Raw genomic sequence first — 24,737 nt, 5'->3', positions numbered from 1 at the left:
CGTAATAGGTATAATTGAAAATGACGGAAAACAGTATTTTAGTAATCTCTGTAGGCATACAAAAGCTGTGAAACAATTTGCAAGTCGATTCCTGTGGTATCAGTCGGATGAATTTTATGAAATTTTTGAAAATGCGCTCGGGTCAAACGCAAGACGCACAATGATTGAAAACTGTATTTTTAGTAATACAGTAACAAAATCTATTTCACTTTTAATATCAGACGTATCATGATAACATGATCTGGCTTTTTTTAAATAGCTAGTCGGCTCTAGGGTCATCTAAACTATCGATTCTATATGATTTTATCCTTGGTACGATGACGCGTGCTTTTGGTCGTGGGCTCACGTGCCTCTCGTTTTATTCTGCCATATTCATGCCGTGTGAGTATGCAAGTGTCGTTTGTTTCAGCACTAGTCAATTATACAAACAGAATATATAAGACGCGCTGCTAACTTGACACCCAGATCAGTTAGAAGCAAACTTCGGTTTCGTTCGGCGAGAGAAGACGAAAGAACAATCTTGACAAATCGGACCCGATATTTTTTACATTCGTTCACGATTTCCAAAGAGAATCGATCACATTTACGGAGCTTGCAAGTCGAGAGCTTCCAAAATTCTAACTAATTGTGTTACCAAGTTTTTAAAACCATAAGTCGGTAAATCAATTTGCATCGTCCTGCAAATTTCGGAGGTAATTATAGATATTGTTCAAGCATACAATTTATATTCATGAAAAATCAACGCTACTCAATACGTATATTATACTGTTGTTATCGATAACGCTCTGAATTTTTTTTATTCTATAACGTCCACGGCTTTCTCAGTACAATCTGAACTTGTGGAACTCCGTTACGGTGACTTTCGTGTTCTCTAAACTAACGAATAAAGTTACATTAAATTTACTTGATTGCGAGGAACTCTGTTCGGTTCCGGATTGGAGGTATGTTAAGTTCGTTGTTTTTGATTCGGATTAGCATAGCTATGTGCTGACTCAGGCGGTTAATTCGTTGCAGCTCTATGCAATTTGGTAAGCAAGTTTTGCCGTCCAGGTTCAGTGACGCGGGCAATTATGCCATAGCACATCGCCAAATTCAAGCTCCGCTGCTTTTCCGTATTGGCTAACACGGAGTCAGACTCCAAAGTCGTTCCCGCTTTCTTTTATCTCCTAAGCTGTCAGACACGGGGCTTGCACCCGTTGCTGGCACTGTGTTACAGAGGCAGGTGGTAGGGCCGTTCCCTATTTCCCTGTGCTACAGTTCTGTGTATTATATTTATTCAAGTGTTCTACAGCAGCAAACGCAGGTATATTGCAATTCTCCAATAAAGCTTCAGTATCATCCAAGGTATAATCAATAGAAAAAAAAATATTTCCAAACGTGTTAACCCCCAAAGCACATGTTCCTACGGTAACCAACTTTGGATCAAAGGTTAATGCTAATTATCTCTGCTTCTAACAAAGATTAAAAGACAAACAATAGCGTCATGCTTAGGCCATGTTCCTACTGAGATTTAATGGAATCGATCCTACTTCGTCCGATCAACTATGCTTGGAGTTTAATTTTGATATTGCCATCCAGAAGAGGGTCCTTTGTTTTAACCTTCTTTGGCGGTACAATTCGATCGAGCACGGTGGCGTTGGTCAAGCCATCTGCCGATGATCCGTCTCACTGCCCGCACCTGTGTCCCAGCATCGTGCATAGGTGAGAAGGCGTCACTGCGATCGTTAGTTCGTGATGTGTCGAAGATCGGTGTGTTGGCCGTTCTGTTAATCTCTACTCAGCCTCGGCCATGGTGTAAGAAAATATTACACCATGGCCTCGGCGTTATGGCCGAACATTTCACAATGTATGTATATAAACAGAAAGATGAAGAGATTAAATTCGAATTCTTATCAAACCTTGAAAAACCTACGCTTCACGCTGTACTTCAATTCATTGTTTACTTTATACCCGTTTGCGGAAAAATCAAGTTTACTCAATTGGTTGAACGAAAATAGGGTTACCAACTTTAAAATAGTTTTTACCGCAGGCAAATGTATTCGGCTGAATGTAACTTCTCGCGGTTAAAAAACCGAACAATATTCACAGCAAAAAAAAAAAAAAAATTGGGAAATGATATCATTATAAGGCGCAAATGGAACTTAATTCCATATTCCAATACTTAATTCAATGATATCTAAGGCACATCGGTAGAATTAAAATTAGTTCTTCACATTACTTGCAGCAATTGATGTGTAATGCAAAGTTGGTGTAGTTTTGAAAACTCTAATCTTCATCATTTCAGTTTGTAATGCTGGGAATTGAGAACAAGCACGTTTGTATACGTAGATTAAAAAAAATGCAATTTATGCCCCGGTCGATTATAATGAAGATATTATAATAGAAAAAGAGTTTTCCAAAAATGAAAAGCTGTATAACCTTTTTTTTAATATAATCAACTCAACTGAATAACGGGAAATCATTTTTCAAGTCCTTAATTTCAATTCACTTATAACTTGCTTGAATTGGATTTATTTTTTTCTTTTGACACACCTGCGTTGAATAATTAAAAAATCTTCTCCCATCAAATGTACAAAAAGTGTTCGTTTTTTTCATCTTTATGCAATTCACTTATAGCATATAATCCATAAAAAAATGGTGGTGCCCCATTTCGAATATTCTACGATGATGAATGAAAATATTATTCTTTTCAGGGCTGTTAGTGGTCAAGCCCCCTCCAAGAATATGACGCTAAAATTACCGAAATATGCTTATAATGCGGCTTAAAAATATTCGTAATACAACGAGAAAAACGTGATTAATGAATTTTCAACGAAGCATCATACATGGTGTACAGAAACAAAACTGAATAAAAATTATAGTAAGACGGGTAGAGAAAACGGAAAATGAAATCAAAGCCTAGTAATCTATATATTAGGGTGTCCGTTATTTTGGTTATTTTGACATTTTTTTGATTTTCCGCAAAAATATGTCCATATTATAGAGAAAAAAAAAACCTGTAAGTATAAAATTTTTCAGATATTACCACGTGTGCGTGAGCGATTGAAATTTTAAATGTGAAATACATCCAAATTTACGATGTTTTCAATTTTTTCTTTTTTTCTTTTTATCAGCTAAAATGGACCGAAAGAATGAATTTGATGCTTGAGAAAAATCTTTGCACTTCCAACTTAACATTAGAACAGAAGAGAAAATAATACATCATTTTCAAGTTTAACTTAGTGTCGTTATCTACGGGATACGTACGCTCATCTCAAATTATTTTGTTCCTGTGTATAGTTGGGAGTATAGACATTGGTCTCAAGCACTAAAATGATTTTTACAGTTCATTTTAGTCTATGAAAACAAATAATTCAAGAACATGTTAGCTTTCAATGAATTATACATTAACAATTTCAATCGGCACTGGCGCGTGTTAATGATATACGAAAATTGTTGTATTTGGGGGAAATTTTCTTTTCGATGATATGAACGTACTGTTGGGGGGACAATTGTGACAAACGGAAGAAGAATTTGACAAAGTATAAGAAGACTAGACTAATATTACCAATCCGACAAAAAGTGGCCGACTAACAGGCCTACTTTTTGATCACAGAAAAGCTCCACTGTTGCATATTGTTAGGGTATAAAAATATTTATCAACGTTGCTGAGGAAGAAAAAATTCCGCTACTGGAAATTAATGAGAAGTATATTTTCTTGAATGAAATTGACCTGTATCGAACTATAGCACAATAAAACTTAATATTTTACGTGTCATGACGGATTCTCATAAAAGAGTTAGGACGTTATACGTACTACATTTAATAAAATTCACGCGACGTCACGCCATGAGCTTGCAAAATTAGTCTGTCGCTTCAACACTGTGCGGAATGAAATAGATTTGTTCAATTTCACTCTACGATCGTTCATTTTATTGATATGACTATTTTCATCACACTGGCATCGTTGAATATTTGATTTAATAATATTGCCCCAATATTGATTACGGTCAACAAATGACTACTAAACATAAAGAAAATCTGTTTCATTAACTTTGTAGAAAATAATGTTCTGAATAGAATGAACCGTTGTAAAGTAACATCGAACGAATCTGATAGATTTTTAACAACTTCGAAGCAATTTGAAATAAAGCATTGTTATCTGAGATTTTATCGATAATTTAAGGATTGTGTATTTTATGAATAGACCTTCGTAATTTACGAATACAATGATTCGTATTATTTTGAGCATCACACTTGGGAGACGTAAATTGATGCATCAAAACAATATTTTGTAGTTTCTGTGGCTCGAAGCTGAATCCCGCAGCCTGCGAGGTATCGCTATCACATTCTCTGAAACAGTACAAGCAGGTCAATTGTCGCGATAAATCTCACAAGAGGGTTAAATGAAGCTAACTGCAATTTTCACGTTTCTAAGTGAAGGGATATGTACTAATATATGCGACACGACGCAATATACGATTGGTTTAGTGAACCAACAAACTAGCCGTTGATACATAATATTGTTTCAAATGAGTCCTGCAAGCTACGTGGGGAATTGCATGTTCTGTTGATATCAAATTTACAGTATTTCCTGTTGTATTATATTTTACAATGCCGTTTTCTATCTGTTAAAAAAGTACCTTGATTAAAATTTTATCCTCTGGACATTAACGTTTAAAATTTTAGCTCATATAAAACAGAGAATCTAGAGTCAGATTGAAATTCAAATGTAGTTAACGTTGAATTTCGTCATTCCTTAGCAATAAAACTGTGATGAAATATGACTGACTGTAGCGGAATCTAATTTGAGTTTACGTGTGGTGACGATATCGTTGATCGATAGTAACCGTAGCTGGTTACCGATTAATGGTAATGGTATACATTTTTCACTATTTACTACTTGCACATTTATAATTGATAGGCAGATCATTGAGATTGGGCAAAGGTGCGATTAGAATAGGCTATGATACGAACATGGCGGAGAAATATGGTCTCAACTCATTGTTCTGGCAATATGATTACACAATAGTTAGCATCATTAGCTGCAATTGAAAACAAAAATCAGCCTTGGTAAATGTTTTTTTTTTTTTAACTTTTTTAGTTACTTGCGACACCGACCCCTCCCACCTGCTACAGGACTCGCCGGCTAGACGCGACTTTATCAGTTGGTGTTTATATCACAATATGAGTGCACCGAAAACTTTCTTAATAAAATGATGTGGGTTCAAACGTTGCTGACTCTCCGTCTACAACAAGAAATTAGTAGAACAATCGAATTTGTATTATCAAGTGGAACTCCGTTTAACAATTCCTTTTTTTTGTGTATTGATTAGCGATAAATTGATTCATTAGACTCGTTTCACTTGGCACGTGAAGAATTGAAAAATACTGACGCTTAATTGTAACTTTAATTTCATTTCTATCATCGTCTGCATAAATTCATTTTATCGATCGACTAAGCAGTCGGTAGTATGTTTTGACACACGAAATTGGATGCAACCTAATTTCGGGAAATAATTTCAGCTAAATAAATCATCAATATCATTTAAGACGGTTTTGAGTTCATCATTTAATTGATTACTAACATTCTGGATGCGTTATTCTGTGCCTACAAGGTGTACTTTTTGACTGTTTTATCTTCAAAATTTACCTCGAAATGAAGAAGATGAGTCGAAAGATGAGATAAGAAGCGTTGCTGTAATTCATTGTGAACTCGAATCGTTGGTTCAAATCTTTTCTCTTTCAAATCTTTTCCGAAAACTGCCTTGAGTGCAAAAATCCAGGAATAAATGCAGTAAAGTGTTATTATTATTATTTTTTATTTTTGTCGTACAAGTATTCAACGTCGTATGCCACGATTAAGAAAATACAACGGCATTTATTTAGAAATCATAGAAAAATCTTCTGATTTCAGACTCGTTTGTGGTAAATGAAAATCAAATATTCTTACTACAAAAACAAATACTGGATAGATTTTAAATAAATCAAGAAAATGGTCGCGACTCCCGAGGAGGCGACAATGATCCAGGGCGGTAAAGCTGAAAGGAGAGTTCAAAACTTCGACGATGTTCTCCCTTATGTCGGAGGTGCTGGATGTTATCAGTGGATTCTATTTTTCCTACTTCTACCGTTTGCCTTTGGCTACGCTTTTCTCTACTTCACTCAATATTTCATCACCCTCACACCAGATCAACATTGGTGCACGGTACCTGAATTGGAAGGATGGAATTTGACCGATCAGGAAAAGTGAGCATTTCCATGAAAAAACTACGTTCTACGATACGACGTAATTTCGAAATTTTTCAAATACTCACTTCGCAGAGAAACTCGCGTAGATTTTGAAAGTATCAGCACACATTATGATTGCCGAAAAGGTTTCACACAAATTTTATTACGCTGACCAAATTGGTGACTGATTAGAATTTGTTTTTTTTTTTTTTTTTTGTTGTAAAATTCCGAAGCCTTCTGAGAATTATTTCAGAACCACTGAAAGTGTTTTAATTCGATGAAAATTGAAAATGAATAATGTCATTTATATTTCACGCTTTAGAAACAAAAAAAATTGGCGGCACGTAGAAACTCGATTTTACAGCATAAACCGACGTGTTCATATAGCAAAAAAATTTCGACGTTCGACAATACGGAAAGTATTAAATTAAGAATGATGTAAATTTTCAAATTATTTCGAGGAATTAATTCACGAGAACATTTAGAATTTGTACCCCCCGATAATTTGAACGAGAATGTTGACCATTCAAACACTAATTGTGATCGAGGTCATGCAAATCTTGACTAACTCCAAAAATGTCTAAATAATTATTGAAGATAATTTTCTCGGTTCTAGAATTGCCTTTTCCATTCCGATTGTCAGCACGACGGTTAATGAATCGGTAAAGGATAGTGTCGAGACTTATTCAAGATGCAACATGTACAATGTAAACTTCACAGAATTACTGAGTAATGGAATCAAGGAGCCGAATCGATCTTGGCCAAAAACCCCGTGCCTCCATGGATGGACATTTAATTTCAGCACCATTCCTTACGCGTCACTTGCAGCAGAGGTAAGCTTCAAGTGCAATTTAATTCCGTAAAGTCAAAATCATGCATGCAGCTTTTTGATTTCACAGCTCGAGTGGGTGTGTAACAAAACGTATTACTCTTCGCTGGCTCAATCGACCTTCTACGTTGGCAGTATCATCGGTGGATCCATTTTCGGTTACATAGCCGATAATCATGGACGAATGCCTGCTTTAGTCATCTGCAACATGGTTGGTTGTGCCGCTGCGATTGCCACATCGTTTTGTAACAATTTCTGGTCGTTTTGTCTCTGCCGGTTCCTGGCAGGAACTGCGTTTGACAACTGCTTCAACATGATGTTCATCATTCGTAAGTCATACGAGTAATGATACTCTGTAATAACATATATATGAGCATTGTACAGTGTGAAAAATGATGGTGTTGAAATTAGCTAAGACTTGCTCGTGTGGATTATTAAAAAAACAATATTCTCGAGGTCAAATTGTAAATTCTACATCGGATAGTGTCATATTGACATCAGGAAGTAGGTGGTAGATTGACCTCAGATGGCGTTAGATTGACATCAGAAAGTATAAGGTTGATATCTGCAGATAGTATTAGATTGAAATCAGATAGTGCCAGACTGACATCAAACAGCGTCAGATTGACACCAAATTGTAGTCCATAGAAATCAACGCAGTATTTTTTTCCAGTGTAAATTGATTATTGGAGATAGACTGAATGGCATTGTTTACAGTGATCGAGTACGTTGATCTGCAGCATCGAACCTTTATGGCAAACGCATCCTTTGGTCTGTATTTTTCTTGCTCCGCCGGCGTTTTACCGTGGCTTGCATACTACATTGCTGATTGGCGAATTCTCAATGGGGTTACGGCGATACCATTGATGGCGGCGCTTTTTGCACCCTGGATAGTGCCTGAAAGTGCCAGGTGAGTGCTCGAAGTACGGTCATCTCGAGCATTCCATGTTACAAACGTTGAGAGTAGATTTGTTCGTGATGTTTGCACGAGGTCCATTTCTTCCAGATGGTACATCTCGAGCGGTAAGATTCCGAAAGCTGTGAAGACTTTGAAGAAAATTGCAAAGATCAACGGTAAGACCGTGGACAACGAAATCTACAAGGAATTCGAGGAGAGCTGTAACGAGATCATAAAGAACGACAAGTCACATGACAACTACACTGTTATGGATCTTTTCAAAAAGCCGCGCCTTGCTTTTATCACGGTCATGCTTAACATATACTGGTAAGATCATGGAGAAGTTATGGGAGATGTAGCATCCATCCCCCCCATTTTCAGTTGAGTAGCCCAAGTCAACATGATTTTTTTACTTGATTAATGCAAACAAGTTTGATGTCATTTTTTCACCATAACAGTTAAAAAAATCGTTGTTACGTATCAAAAACTTTGTTTTTATGAGCAGAAGAGCGGCAAACTTAATCCGACCGTCAGCGATCGTTTCAATACGATAAGTCGAAAGTTTCTACCTATTAGACTGGTCTATTTTTTACATATTTACACAAAATCAGCTAACTCAAGTTATTAAGTCGTCAGACATATTCAGTCTGCTAAATTTTGACGTTTTCTCTCAATATGTATAACCAAATATTTCATATGAGAAACGTATCAACTCCGCATTTGTTTCTATACATATAGGCTTCTCATTCTTTTCGTGTATGACGGTCATGTTTGGAACATGAAATTGTTGGATCCGGATGTTTTCACGTCGTTCTCCTTGGGTGCTTTGACGGAATTGCCAGCTGCCTTAATACTGGTACTTTACCTCGATAAATGGGGTCGCCGATGGATGAGTTTTCTCTCTATGTTCGTCTGTGCAATATTTTCTTTCATTGCCTTGGCCGTGCCTACAGGTGAGCAAATATTTTATAAAGTATTATAAGTTTATTATAAACGACCATGTACATGCCAGGCAATTATTTCTGAGAAATCACAGTTTCATTGCAACGAATTAAATTTCAAACTCATCTAGATTTTTATTGAATACACATTGACGGCAAACAATTTTTTATCACCCTCGAAGACTGCGGAAAATATCCTAAAAAATACACCTAAGCCGATACGTTCTCAAGAAATCAAAATGCATAAGTCACACGAATAAATTTGATCTGACGCAGCCAAAAAAAATATAAAATCATGTAATAAAAAAATAGAAACCTCTATTGTGCGAACAGAAGAGTTTTCTGAAGTGACTAAAATTCAGTGAATTATTTAACGCGTCGTAAAGTTTTCTCAGTAGAATTTTCAGTTTATACGTTATTTCTGACAGGTGCTCGAGGGAAACAAAAAGTTATGTGCTCAAATGATAGAGAAATCTATGCCACGAGGTACAAATTTTTAACGGTGTTTGTAAAGAAATAAAAAGATGCTCACATTGACATGAATTTTTGCGAATTTCAAGGTGTTTCCCTCCCGTTAAAGTTTTTAGCATTTTAATTGGGCATCGCTAAGATAATATTTATTTACGCTCTTCCTAGTTTTATTTTAGGTGCTACCGCAGTTGCAATGGGAATAATTGCGCGCTTTGGGGTGAACTTAGCTGGGAATATTGGATTTCAGTATGCCGCAGAAATGTTGCCCACGGTTGTCAGGGCGCAGGGTGTATCCCTGATTCACACTCTCGGATACATTGCCCATATTATCGGACCCTACATCGTTTATTTGGTAAGTTTCTCTACCTACGAATAACATAAGTTTTACGATTTGTTGAAGCCAATAGCTCAGTATGATCCAGAAACGTTCAAATATTTCATTCTTTCGCAAAACTCGGTGGCAAGACGTACAACACTTTTAACGACATCTCTCGAAAAACGATATGTGCAAAAATCAGAAGTTTTTCGTGTAACTTTTGATGAAATTTGAATTTGCTCTCATGTATAGTAATGAGTAACAGGAAACATCAAAAGGGGAAGAATAAGAATTTTTGTGACACAGCGAATCAAGTTATAATTCAAATTCTGCAATTTTTATGGCTGAGGTTTGTTCTCTGCAATCAGAAAAGAATTTTCAAAACATAACTTACTACGAATAAGAGAGAGGAGAGACAACATAAAAAGATGAATCATGCTTTAATAACGATCCTGTTTATTTTTTGATTCATGCGTTCACTTAGGTCCTTCTACAATTTTCAATTATTTTGCAGCTATGGATGTAGCTACTTCCAATTATAGTTTCATTAATCTATCATCTTATCATCATTTTTCAGGATGACGTATCTCCGTACCTACCATTGACGGTACTTGGACTGCTTTCCCTTGTTGTGGCTGTGCAATCTTTATTTCTGCCCGAAACGTTGGGCCAAGATTTACCGCAGACGTTGCAGGATGGAAATGACTTCGGTATTGAACAGAACTTTTGGTGGATGCCATGCATATCAAGGTGAGGAATGAGAACATATTCGCATTATTGGTGATAATAAATGCCAGAAACCAATGATTGATAGTAGACTGGCATGTATCGTCTTAATTGAAGAATCAGTCACCTGGTGTGATCCTCACGCTGTAATAAAATGGACAAATTCAAGTCTTGCTTTTTTTACAGTCGATTTTGAAAACCATATTGAATTAGATTATCTACCGATCCTTTTGTGATTTCCAAATGCTTACAACTACGCTCTCAAATCACTCTAAGAACTAGTGGAGCTGGTAACGCAACCTATAACACCGAAACTTATAAGCATTACATTATTTTGGCGTTCTAACTGAAAATTTAACCGCGGAAACAATTAAGGGTCTCCTCGTTTTAGGCCGATGAAGGTCCAACTTTGAAACGCTGTAACTTAGCGTAAATTACGAGTAGAAAGTTGAGTGGAAAACGATTTTGAAGCTGATAACCTTGACTTCAAGCTCAATTATTCAGATATAGTCTCTACATGTTTTTTCTCAAGTAATCGTATCTCTGAGACACTTATGTCAAATTTGTAAAGTGAACGTTTGACGTCACGTGGCCATACGTGATGAACGGAATATTATTTTTGATTTTCAAGACAGACGTTTTGCAGCTCGGAGTTTTCCGTTAAAAATGGTTATTTCAAATTTTGTCCACAACATTTTGTCACCTGGTTATCCAGTATCAAATGAAATAGGGTCTGAACAACTTTTATCCTACGTAACAAATGGAAAAAACTTGAATAAATGCTAATGCCGAAGGTAAGCGTACAATCTCCGTTCTACGTTTGAATTCCAGTATCTTTGGTGTTGAAGAACATAGGAAAAGTTTAAAAAGTAGGGTTTTGAAGAGAAACCTTTATTCTTTGAGATGCTGTGACAGAAAGCATGATCGTGATTTTTACTGAAGTTGTGCACCGATAAAGTGTAAATTTTGATCACCATAATTTAAGGGCCATCTTTCGAAATTTGTGGAATTTTTCATTCACGTTAAAGATAATTTACGATAAAAGATTCGAAGAGGCAGCATTCAAATTTTTAACCTTTGTTTAAAAAAATGTTGTACATTGGTTTTTTCGCCTGTTACGTAAGATCAAAGTTTTTCGGATACTGTGTCTTTTGATATTGAACAACTTGACGAGAAAAAATCACAGACAAAATTTGAAAAGACCATTTTGAACGTAAAACTCCCAAGCTGTTACTGGGTGAATCAGCTGCTCCGATTCCTGCGTAACGACCTGTCGCGCCGGGTGTTAATTGCCGAATGATCTCGCGCGCTAAGCGCTCCGATTTTCAGTTTGATCGCTTCGATTGCCGGTGGCGCCCTCTGCGAGCGGAACAGATTTGTCGCGCGGTTACCACATATCGGTAGCGTATGTATGTATGTATGTACGCACGTAGTTTTATTCTTTCGGCATATCCATCGAGGCAATCCCAAGCGACACGGGCATCTTTGCGTTCTGTCTTTCAGAACAGCCCATTGCACATTGCGTTCATTCCTTGTACCGTGCCTTGGAATTCAGTCACCCCTCAGGGCACTACCCCCGCCATCTCGGGGGTTCATTCTCTTCATTTTCCGGGTTGTCTGGATCCATAATTGACTCGTAGATATAATGGTTACGTCCCACGGCCCAGGTCACGATACAGCCGACAACACAAGCTACAAAATGGCTATCATGAAATACTAAAACAAAATGTTGTTCATCGCACTTCATCGTACTCGTTTTAAATGCAATTTTGTACATGCAATTTACGCAATAATGCAACGTTTCAAAGTTGGTTAATTTTTTACACGTGTGTCGTTCGAACAGTTAATTGAAAACGTAAATGTTAGCATTTCAAAATCACAAAAGAATCGGTAGATATTCTAATTCAAATGTTTTTTGAAATAAGCAAATAAAAAATAAAGAAATTAATTCACACAGCTGATCATTTTTCCACAAAAATTTACTTAAAATATTGCAGCACTTCCGAAAGGAAGAAAAAATTCCGGAAGCTGTCACCTACAAATGTGCTGCCGTAAAGGATCAGCAGCCTCGACCGGTTGGATCGAAAGAATTATAACAGTATGCAAAGCCAAAGCGTTATAAAATATAAATAAAAATCTTTTATTGCGCTTAGCAAACCCAATAGTTTGGAGAGTGATCACAAGTATCGACTAATTATTGGGATTTCCATAAAGAACACACAACCCTGAGAAAAAAAATTTGATATACGTATACACTTTTTGGTACGATTTTGATTAAATTTTATCTTCATAGATCTAAATTTCGAAGAATCATAGATCTGCCGAGATTTCCATAGATATAAGTAGATTTACGTACACTTGAGTTCGTCTGATATTGCGAATGAATACTTATGCCTCTTAGATCTCCGTATATCTACTTAAATCTCGATATTTACTTAAACCGGAATAGACCACATTGAATTAGAACTTTGTCCTGATTAGATCTAAGTAAATCTGATTTGATTTATGTAGATATTTTCAGACCTGGTTGTACATCTGAATATAAGTTCAAACCTGAACAGACCAACCAGTACCTACTAAATTTTATTTTAAGTACTATCTAACCAGTTGTACTAGGTATAAGCTAAACATGATACGCATTTCAAGGATCGCCGTGGCTCAAATGGTAGAATACAAGTCACTGAAATATAATAATACTGGAACGCTCACCGCATGGCTCGATATACGGCTGGCTTTCCAGCGAGAGACAGATAGCTCCGAAGTGAAGTGCTGTCTCTCTTGCACCAGTAAAGTCTTCCAAAAAGCTTGTAGACCGAAGATCAGTGTCCCTTTCACATGTGTTTTCTTTTGTAAATCAGTGATGTTACATTTTTGCTTAGACTGTCCCACGCATGCGCAGAAATTAGTAAAAAGAGACAGCTCTTCACCTCCGAGCACGGTCTTGTAGATAGGTCTGGGCACTCCAAGCCCCTTCCTATATAACGCACCGTGACCGTCTTACAGCCTGTGTTTCTCAATTTGTGCACCAAAGACCGGAGCGCTGCAATCTCCGAGACCGGTGTGCAACAAAGGAAGGAATATAAGGCAGCCGTCTTTTTCTCCGTGCGCTTGCGTGCTAAGTAGGCCTCTCCTTCACTAGCGCTAGCGGCGAAAATTCACAACATCGGCTTCATTTTCGAGCACGGTTTTACAACCGGAGTCCCCAGACCTGTGTGTATACGACCGTGCCTCCGAGCTATCTCTCTTTCCGGAACTCCCGTCACCGCTGTGAGCGTTTCAGTATTATTATATTATATTATACAATGTCAATTTTAATTTTTACGCCGGTAGTTATGTGTAAAACTACATCGATTAACATTAGATCTAACGCAGATTTCATTAGATCTAGGGAAATCTAACTATATGCACATAGATCTATCTCAAAATCTGAATCTACGTAGATATTCCGTGTTAGATCTACGTAGATATAAAATATTTTTTCCCGGAAATCGAATTATTTTGTTTTTCATGCCATATTATTATATCTATGTGAACCACATCACGGCATGTCTTGCGAGTTCAATTTATTAATCAAAACTTTTATTCAAATTAGGTATAAAAAATATCAGCACCAGCTGAAACGTGTTTAAAACAAACTTTGAGTAAGAAACAACTTCTGCGAATTTACTATGGACTGTCCAATAGTCTGGCGACTTATGGAGTTATTGGCTTGGGTAGTCATTATGATACGACATATGATCCTCTACGCAGACTTTAGAACAGAATCTTCAAGATAATTGCAGTTGATGTGAACAAATCGAATGAACCAATAGATATTAAAAAATATTTTACATCTATAACGTATCAGTATGAGCAACTCAAAAATGCATATTATGCGAATTCAAAGAATATAAGAAACAAAAACATTCAACATTCGAAACGTAAATTAGCAATTGGTCAAAGAAGTTATACCTACTACGCAATAAAATTTTACAATGGTCTACCTAATGATTTGAAAGTTCTAAGTGTTAGTAAGGAAACTGAAAAAGTAATTGAAGGGCGATATTCGTAAATTTATTGCTAAGTGAACATTTCAGTCTATTATTGTGTTATATAAAATTCTTATTTTGTTAAATAATTTTATGTAGGGGAAGGGGGGGTAAAACGGGGTAGGCGGGCAAAATGGGGTACCCCAAAAATTTCGTAAAAATTTTTTTTTTTTTTGAAAAATCTTCGTAAATGGTCAAAAATGACATCTAGCATCAGTTTACACTATTAAAAGCTAAAAAAAAAACATTTGTACACTTTTTGCGAAAAAATACAAATAAAAGATATCGAAATAACAAGAAAAAACTGTTTTAAAATTATGTTGAGAGTAAATTTTATTACTAACGTTAATTTAAAAAGTAATTATTACACATATTTTATTTACTTAAAAAAAAAACTTTTTTTAGGGGTACCCCATTTTGCCCGCGAAAATAAAAATTTTTTTCTTACTGGAAATTGAGAATTGACATTATTTACGTAGTTTGCAACTAAAAAAAAGAAAATTTAACATATTTACGTTCACAAAATTTTAGTATTTCCTTAAGTACCCCGTTTTGCCCCCCCCCCCTTCCCCTAATTGTAAATGAGTTGTTGATTGTTTTTTGAAACTATTTAAGAAGTATAGCTTTCTACTTTGTCTATTTCGTATCCTAATTTCTCATTTTATGTTTGTTATTACTTATAACACCCATTATTTTTATTTTTTCAATTTTGTGGGACTAATCTATGTACGGGCATGTATATACCTCTAATAGATTCTTATGCACGGGTCCTTTACAAATAAATAAATTAGTTTAAAAAAAAATTATATTCAAAGTGGATGAAAACAGATTTTGTGCAGTACCTAAATACGGTACAACCGATGTTCATCAACAATTGGAATCGGGTGTTATAACTATGCTATAATATAAGATTTCTAGACAATTTGCCTGGATCTGGTAAAGTAGGAAAATGAATCCGAAAAAATAAAAATTTGCTCAAAAGGCCAGAGTTTGATCATTTTTCGTATACTAATTATAAAGCCTTTCCTCAAATTATTGACACCTTAGCTTGTGATATTTTTTTCTCATTTCTTAACTTTTGATTCAGACGTTACAGCCCATTCATACCCAATACTTCATGCATTTGTAGAGACGCGGCCCAGGATGACTTGCGCTTAGCACAATCTTAATTCTGAACTTCATAGCGCGGTCCAGCATTTTAATTAAAATAGTCACGTGGTTCACACACGTAATATTACAGCAGTAACTTGAACACAGAATAAAAGGCGCCGCCGGTTCAAGACCCGGATCAGTTGACAGTCAGCTTGAATCAGTCAAGTGTGAGATACCAAAGAGACAAAACAACTCAAACTTCACACTTACGTCATCTGCTCATAATATTTGTACGCTCTGAACCGGAGAATCGAAGATTTTGATGGAGTCTGCAAGCTTAACTTTGTCTATTGTAACTTCTGTTACAAAAACATTTGTAATCACGAATGATCGGAAGATCCTCATCAATCCATATATATTAAGGTGATTATGATAACTATTTACTCCCATATTGGGCAAATCGTTGTGACATTTAAATCACCGTTGCACAACTTGAGTATTACAAAAATAAAATTTCACCGTAATCCCTCGTTCCACTTGACTGGGAACCTTATTCAAAATCCAACAATTATAGAACTCATTCGATAATCATAAAATCTCGTAGTATCTAAATTTTCGCGCATATTATAACTTTTGTACCATAGAATTTTCGTATTAAATAAAACGGACAGCTGAAGAGTGAAAATATAGGAAATAAAGATCAAAATCGAAATATTATTTCTCAGTATCGCCTAATCGAAATTTTATTGGTCATAAATTGTCGAATGCTTGAAAAAAAAATCTATGCGGCTACTTTAAATACCGGTATAGCAACCCCAAAAAAAGGATGGCATCGGTCGTTTTCTGATGGCGTTCGAGACAACGGCCAATAGATTATGGATAATAATGAAACCTGAATATTACCGACTCAAGATTCGTATAATATCCAACAGCAACTGGATTTATCCGCATATTTTACTTGGGCATCAGTGACTACGACCGAACCTTAATTTTTTCAAATTAATCTCCCAGCATTGGGACATCGCTATAAGATTTTTTCTTAATTGATACAATTCAGTCAATTGCTGAGAAATGTCACACGACAAGGTTAAACGAAGTCAAGTGCGATTTTCGCGATGTAGACAATTAGCGCAATTTCAAACGCCGGTATCATTATTGGTTTTGTGAAAAGCCAACTCAAAGTTGAAACAACACAAATAAGCTGTACAAACCGCTAATTGTAAAAGTATTAGTCAATTTCGGCCATTTTATCTTTAACAACAAATAAAGGCTCCGAAGGATTATCACTGCATTTACTGGAAAGTTTATGCAAACGTCACGATTTTGCGTGTGCAAATGATGACACAAATCCACTATGACTATAAAAAAAATCCGGTTATTTGAAAAATGTGATGAAATAAAAATTATTCTTTACCGTTTCTAATCGCAAAAAACTTTTACTCGCGAATCAGTAATAAACTCAAAACGCAAGTCGTTCGAATTGGAGGCATACTTTACGGATAGAATTGCGAATTCTACGGTTTTTATGAATAGGTCTGGGCTCAAATATGTTATCTTGGTCACCAAGTGCTAATATACACAGCTTATCAGTTGCGCGGTATACGTTCTTTAATACTGGAATAAAACCAGATCATTCCTTTATAATTCTACCGTCATAATAGTACAGTGATTTCATACATCCAAAATAAAAAAATATTATACAACTGCAGATAAATTCAGCAATTTAATAGGCACAATTTTTGAGTTCTCAGTCGTAGAAAAAACACCAAGTTTCTTTTAACTAAAACTAATCAACCGATTTAGCAGATCTAGACGATGGAATTGTGAAAACCATAATGATGGATAGGCAGTTGGACTGAAAATCAAATAGTAGTTCAATTTTCATGTAAATTACTTTGGAAGTGTTTTTTTTTTTTTTTTTTTTTGCTACTTAATTTCTAGTTGCTGAATTTTACTGCGAAGATAATTTCAGCATCAAATGATCTTCACCTGGATCTTTTATTCAATAATTGAATGTACCAGTAAACTTTCGTTTTGACGCATAAAACGTGAAGTTATTGAATTTAGAAATTTTTTCCATATGATTTCAAAATCCGCATAAATGATAAACACGCTTTACAATTCTTTTTTTCTTTTTTTTTAATTTCAGTCTTTCCGTACCGATAACAACAAGAGTATTTTGACGACAAATAAAATCAAATATTCGATATAGCGAAAGGAATTCAAGCATAGTACGTGAAATAAAACCTTACAAATTGCGCACGTCGCGAATTGAGCACTGCACAAATTTTAGGAACAATTGATGATAATAAGATGTCGACTGCTGGAAATGCGACGACGACTATGGAAGGCGGCGAGGTGGTAAAAAAAATTGAAAACTTCGATGATATCCTTCCTCATGTCGGAGGCGCTGGATGTTATCAGTGGATTTTGTTTTTTTTGCTTCTGCCGTTTGCCTTCGTCTACGCGTTTCTCTACTTCGCTCAATTTTTTATCACTCTAACGCCCGAAGAACATTGGTGCACCGTGCCTGAGTTGAACGGATGGAATCTCACCGATGAGCAAAAGTAAGTACCTAATTATCACTCTGATTGTGAGAAATACGCCGTCGAGAATTCCTGATTTTCGTTTGTAGTGTTCGCGGATTCCTTTTTTTATTTTTTTGTAGAAAAAATGCAACCTAATGATCTTCTTTTTTATAAAAAAAAAAAAAACTCAACTTCAATAGAGTACAAATTTTTTTTATCATACACATCCTACTAGATCATAATTCTCAAGTTTTTCATATTTTAGTTAATTTATATTTCTCATACTACAGATTCAATCACATCTCAAATAGTTGAAACAATTGTCTATCGAATTTCGGTCCTTATTTTTCGACTAGAATACTTGAATACGAGAAAAAAAATATCGATCACAACAATGTATCAGAAATTGTGAAATACTTCATATAATTATCAGATCTTCGTGATTGAATTCACTGGATTTCGAATAGGAATTTTTGATATCGAGCGTAATTTACTCTGTCCCAGAATCGCCCTTTCCATACCAATTAGTGACGCCACAGGGTATAAATCTGCAGATGATAATTCGCTTTCTTATTCGAGATGTGAAATGTACGATGTGAACTTCACAGAATCATTGATTAACGGAAATTACGATCCTGATCCATCTTGGCCAAAAACGCCATGTCGCCACGGGTGGACTTTCAATCATAGCGATATTCCTTACGTTTCAATTGCTGCAGAGGTAATTTTCAAGCACAGACTTATGAAAACAGCAGCGACGATTAGATTTTTCAATTTCAGCTCGAGTGGGTTTGCGGAAAATCTTATTACTCCTCGCTGTCACAATCGATCTTTTACATCGGCAGTATAATCGGTGGTTTTGTCTTCAGTTTCATAGCCGATAATTACGGTCGATTGCCTGCTTTAGTCGCCTGCAATGCCGTTGGATTTTTTTCCTCGATTGGAACGGCGTTTTCCGACAGCTTCTGGTCGTTTTGTCTCTGCAGATTCATCGCTGGAACAGCGTTTGACAACTGCTTCAACATTATTTTCATCATTTGTAAGTGACGATCGTATTACAAATTCAGTGTTGATCAATACAGCGAGTTTAGTATTATTATATGATTATTCGGGTCAAAAACAATTTATCATGAAATTATTTCCATCAAAGATAAGATTATCCGTCTTTTCATTCGTACTATCGAAAAGATAACAATCAAAAATTGAGATTCTCAACACGTTGAATTATAAAAATTGTTTTGTTTCACTGCAATATTTTTATGCGGTTGGAAGAAAAAATATGTAATTTCAGCGTACCATTTTTTTTTTATTCGCGCAACGAAAGATTTTGCGGCATGTGATTTAGTGATACAATGGCGTTGCCTATGTTCCAGTAAGCAGTTTATTTTGTTTTCACAAGGTAAAAAAAATTAACTTATCTCTGTGAGACAAAAGATGAGGTGAATCTGTCCATGATAATTATCTTGGATGAAATTATCCAGATAACATTCAAAGCTGATTACAATTTAGCTCACCCTGTTAGAATCAACTTCGTGACATTTTTTCACAGTGATCGAATACGTTGGTCCACAGCATCGAACCTTCATGGCAAACATGTCTTTTGGCATTTATTTTTCCGGTTCTGCGAGCCTTTTGCCATGGCTTGCATATTACATCGCTGATTGGCGAATCCTGTGCGGAGTCACAGCTGTGCCGATGATATCGGCATTTTTTGCACCCTGGATAGTGCCTGAAAGTGCCAGGTAAGTTCTTCCAATGCGTTAACCTTATTCTGGAGTAGTCAATACGTGTTAAACAATCGACAATAGGTGTTAAACTGGTTAAACTGGAAGAAGTTAGGTTTGCTTGTGATTGTTTCATCGTTTCCATTTTTCCCAGATGGTACATATCAAGTGGAAATATTCCAAAAGCGGTAGAGACGTTGAAGAACATCGCGAAAGTGAACGGGAAAACTGTGGAGAAGGAAATTTTCGTGGAATTTGAAGAAAGCTGTAATAAAATGATAAAGAACGAGAAATTACACAACTACACTGTTCTGGACCTCTTTAAGAAAATACGCCTCGCTTACATCACTGTCATGCTGAACATATACTGGTGAGAAAACACTTCGAATATGCTCGAATTAGTTCAATATTAGTTCACAAAATTCTCACCCAAAATGTTACGATAACATTGCTGCAATATATCTGTATTGCAATTGCAGTTGCGAAATTTCCGAAATATTGGAGTAATTTTTAAATATTCTTCTTTCTATATAAACATGTATAATACAGTAATATTGCAATTATATTGGAAATTTATGTTAATATATATTTAATTGTCTTCATCTTGGTATTCTAAACACCTTTTCAACACCTTTGCGTACCAAACTCGGAACAAGATATCATTTTTTGGGAATATCTCTGAAATATGGAGGATATTCAAGGTAACAAATGCCTCTGTTGTTTTGATGGCTATTTTCACGTGCAGTGGCCTGTAGAAAAATCGCTCATCCTAAGATTGGAGTGAAATATTTTCGCCACAAACATTCGAAAAGAGCATTTGTTCCCAGGCTTATTATTCTTATCGTGTACGATGGTCACGTATGGAATATGAAGTCGTTGGATCCGGATGTTTTCACATCGTTCTCTTTGGGTGCTCTGACGGAATTTCCGGCTGCTATTTTCCTGACACTTTACCTTGACAAATGGGGTCGCCGATGGATGAGTTTTATTTCGATGATGATCTGTGGGGTTTTTTCTTTCATCACCTTAGCTATGCCCCCAGGTAAACAATAAATAAAACAGCATGTACATAATTAGCTGCTTGCAGCATGTCCGTTTGCAATAATAGATACAATACACATAAACACAGCGTCAAAGAGCTTTATTCCAAACGATTTCATTGACTTACTCGAAATTTTTCTCTGACACGCGGTTAAATACTTTCAAAAAAACTGCTACATTAAAATACAAACCATGTTTACGTAAGTCAAACAAAAAAAAATAATTTTAATACTAATATTTCGTATTGCTAGTTGATCCGATACCAAATCTATGCCATAGCATCTAAATTTCAGGTATCTGGTGGTAGTAAATTATATGCAACACTGACTGGGTGATCGTAGCTGTAATTATAAAAGCAGTTTTTAATCGTATATGTATCACCTTACATTTATTTAATGTCACAAATTAAAAGTCGATCTGTTCGCACTATGCTTTCTGTATCTTGATATTCGTTAAATTAACCTGCAACGATCAGCTGATAGCTCACTTTGACGCCATATGTTTACATCGTGTGTTGTTTCAGGTGCTGTTACGGTTACAATGGGAATTATTGCACGCTTCGGGGTTAACATAGCTGGTAATATCGGATTCCAGTATGCTGCAGAAATGTTGCCAACGGTCGTTAGGGCGCAGGGTGTATCCCTGATCCACACTCTCGGATACATTGCTCATATCATCGGACCCTACGTCGTTTATTTGGTACGTTTCGGCAATCGGAATCTGCTTAAATTTTGCAAATTTCAGAGAAATAGAAGTGAACGTAAAATGAATCCACATAAAATTTGAATGACCCTATTTTGACAAATAAAACGGTATAAATTCGACCAAGAAAGTGGCTAGAAAATTAGCATCCTACACAGAAATTGTAATTTCGGAACGCAACAATTATATGTATGCCCACACGGAACATTTACCTCTAGTGGACGTACCACGGATATGCAATATCTCTGTTAGACATCCATTTCAACCGAAATGACGTACGATAGAGCTCTATTAGGGATCCAAATGTCCGCTTGTTGCACATCGAGTAGAACTCTACTAGATATCCTTACAGATCTCCATTAGAGATATCATTTTGTGGACAAAAAATGTGGACGTAGTTTCTATCCATTATTCATGTGCATTGTGCACCTCTATTTTGCCCACACCGAACATTTACCCCTGATGGACGTATCGTGAGAAGTATCAGAAACTATCATGTCCAAATCTTACTTGGGCAATATAACTATATACGCATTCAAAAACGACGAAGTGCGTTATACATACCGGATGAAATTAGGAGTAAAAAAAACGGCTAAATTGCTAAGGGTTTGTATAATTTGGATCCCTCTTTTGAAAGAGGAGACTGAGGAGAGGGACTATTCACCGCATGGATACTCACAGCATCCAATGGATATCTATGGCAAGTTTTAATTGTCCGTGTAGTGGATTTCTGTAGATGTCTATTAGAAATCCACCATGAATATGGATCTTTTATGTTACTGTGTATGGACATCTAACAGATTGAGTGTTCCGTGTGGCCGATAATTTCTCAGAATGATAATTATATAGTTTTACGAGGAGGAAATGGTGATATATGGAAAATTCAAAATCCGAGTGCGCACGCGCAAGCTTTGTTGTCTCTTCGTGCAGGCTGGACACCTTAAGCTTTAACTGTCAAACACGACTTATGGAGGTTATATAGGTAATGCGTATTTTGTGGGGTTTAAGCAGATGTCGAATAGTCTATGCGATCATTCAGAAATGCTTTGCAAATTTATATTGTTAACTGATTAATCGCTGCTATGAGTCATATAACAAGACAATTTGAATTCGCTACTTGAAGCCGGAGAGTTTGACATCTTATGACCCGTTGCGCGTCAAGATGGCTCTCCTGCTTTGCAGACGAAAATATCGCCATGGTACGATTTCGCCGCCCAATAGAGTCCAATCATTTTGCGCATGCGCAATCGTACATTCGGTCCATTAAGTTTCACAATATCCTCTATGTTCGCCATTTTCACTTCAAATTGGAACCGAAAAGTAATATTTTTTGACTCATTGTTTTTCAGTCAGACGTATCTCCATCTCTACCACTGACAGTACTTGGATTACTTTCCGTTACTGTAGCCATACAGTCTTTATTCATGCCTGAAACCTTGGGCCAGGATTTACCGCAAACTTTGCAGGATGGAAATGACTTTGGTAGGGAACAGAGCTTTTGGTGGATACCATGCATATCCAGGTAAGAATCGAGAGTATATAATAATTTCAACGCCTAGCTACGAATTTGATTTTACGATTAAGTAGAGAAATTCAGACACTTTCGTTCTGAGATAGAATTAAAGTAGGTTACCGTACTTTTTCGTGAAAAATAGTACTTATGCGTAGATTATCGTCATATTTTACAGATAATTATAGAATAGCTCGTATTTACGCGATCGTTTTTCTCATATCAAATGCTGATGTGGATATAATTTGCTGCAGAATATCGCGAAATTCCTGTTTTAGAAAAATGACAAATGTTAGTTTTTTCACAAGTTTTACCTATCGAGATAAGGCGAGATCCATAAAATACGACAGATTCTCTAAATCCGTAAAGATCATACTCAAATCTGCTAGGTACTTAATTTGTCTGCCATAAGTTTTCCTATTGAGAGAGATACGATAATTAGAGGTGGTTTAAAAATTCGTGAAATTTTAGGAATGTTGCAAGAAAAAAAAACTCGAATCGTCTGGGTCCAAAATGGTAATTATCTTTCGCAGCAAATTGTGAATTTTTATAATTTTTTGTAAAAACTGGCAGTTTCTTACGAAATTCCACGAGTTTCTACGGAAAAAAACTCCTTTTGTTTGTGTTAAGTATTGTAATTATTTCATACAGAAAATTGTAGATTTTTTAAATTTACATAAGAATTTGTAATTTTCCATGCAAAATACTACGATTTTCGACGGTTTTCCACAATGTTCCACGGTTTGGGCAATTTTCTAAGATTTTCAAAGATTTCTTGCAATTTTTAACGAACTGCACTTTAATATAATTTGGCGTAGAAATTATTTTCGCCAAGGTATCCACGTTGCCAATGCTTAATGATAGATGAATACAAAATAAACCAAAACCAACGCTATTCTATACTTATCTCGACAAGTTCAGAGAAAATCCCTCACTCCCCTCTCTTCTTTTCATTTACGGCCCACAAAGTTCTCAAGATACAGTCGAGTTCCATCGAAGTTGAAATACTCGATAATATGTCGTTTACAGACGTTTTCGGTACCGTTTCGAAAAATCTATCATCAAATATTACAGTCCAGATGTCTAATGTTTCTATATTATCTATGTATTACAACAATTTTACAGGTTCTATATTTATATTTTAATAATACATCGAACTTACAATCCTGTAGTCAAAAATCAGTGAATGCAAAAATATTATGAACCGCGCAATTGGATTTCAAACATCAAACCAGAGTTGAAAGCGTTGAAATTAGTTAAATTAATAGTATTAAACTTACTTACTTTGTACACTCTGTGGGCCTTTATTAATTGCTAAACACGTAAGAGACCATTGATTGCAATATTTTAAATCCTCTTAGTCAAATCGTGTTGAAAACTTACAGCTCTCACGAGAAGAAGGAGAAATTCAGAAAGCCGGTGACAAGTGCTCAATAGAAGATCAGCTACAGCGGGTTAGACCAAGAATAACATCTCCAATACTCATAAATAATTGTCAGCTATATTATACACTGTACAGATCCAACAGTTGTAGAACAAAATTCATATTAGATTACAACATATCTTCAGATATTTGTAAAATAGAACACATCGTAATCAACGGTTTGGCAAACGAAATCAATTTTCTTGGCCATAGTTATACCTATAATAGCTTTTGTTTGTCTATAATAGCTTAGCACATACTTAAGCAAATAGCCGTGTAATTATAATCTGTGAAAATA

The 24,737-nt window shown here is 35.9% G+C and overlaps 1 protein-coding gene across 5 annotated transcripts; it reads left to right on the top strand.

The window, feature by feature from the left end:
• Positions 1-475: 475 nt before the first annotated feature.
• LOC124219729 (carcinine transporter-like) lies at positions 476-24,726 on the top strand. Of its 5 annotated transcripts, XM_069136748.1 has the most exons (12): positions 476-692; positions 5,897-6,228; positions 6,827-7,043; positions 7,110-7,368; positions 7,757-7,949; positions 8,046-8,264; positions 8,676-8,890; positions 9,526-9,701; positions 10,243-10,415; positions 12,389-13,658; positions 13,984-15,934; positions 17,661-17,823. In XM_069136748.1, the coding sequence occupies exons 2-10, from the start codon at positions 5,975-5,977 to the stop codon at positions 12,444-12,446; spliced, it is 1,764 nt and encodes a 587-aa protein (XP_068992849.1). In that variant the 5' UTR covers positions 476-692; positions 5,897-5,974; the 3' UTR covers positions 12,447-13,658; positions 13,984-15,934; positions 17,661-17,823. The 5 variants fall into 5 exon arrangements, with proteins under 5 accessions (XP_068992849.1, XP_046483717.1, XP_068992848.1 ...); XM_046627761.2 differs by having other exon boundaries at positions 12,389-15,934; XM_069136747.1 differs by lacking the exon at positions 476-692 and adding an exon at positions 5,587-5,776 and having other exon boundaries at positions 12,389-15,934.
• Positions 24,727-24,737: the final 11 nt, after the last annotated feature.

This window comes from Neodiprion pinetum, chromosome 5 (assembly GCF_021155775.2).
Source record: "Neodiprion pinetum isolate iyNeoPine1 chromosome 5, iyNeoPine1.2, whole genome shotgun sequence".
Classification (NCBI taxonomy): Eukaryota; Metazoa; Arthropoda; class Insecta; order Hymenoptera; family Diprionidae; genus Neodiprion; species Neodiprion pinetum.
This window is presented reverse-complemented; position numbering and strand designations above follow the sequence as displayed.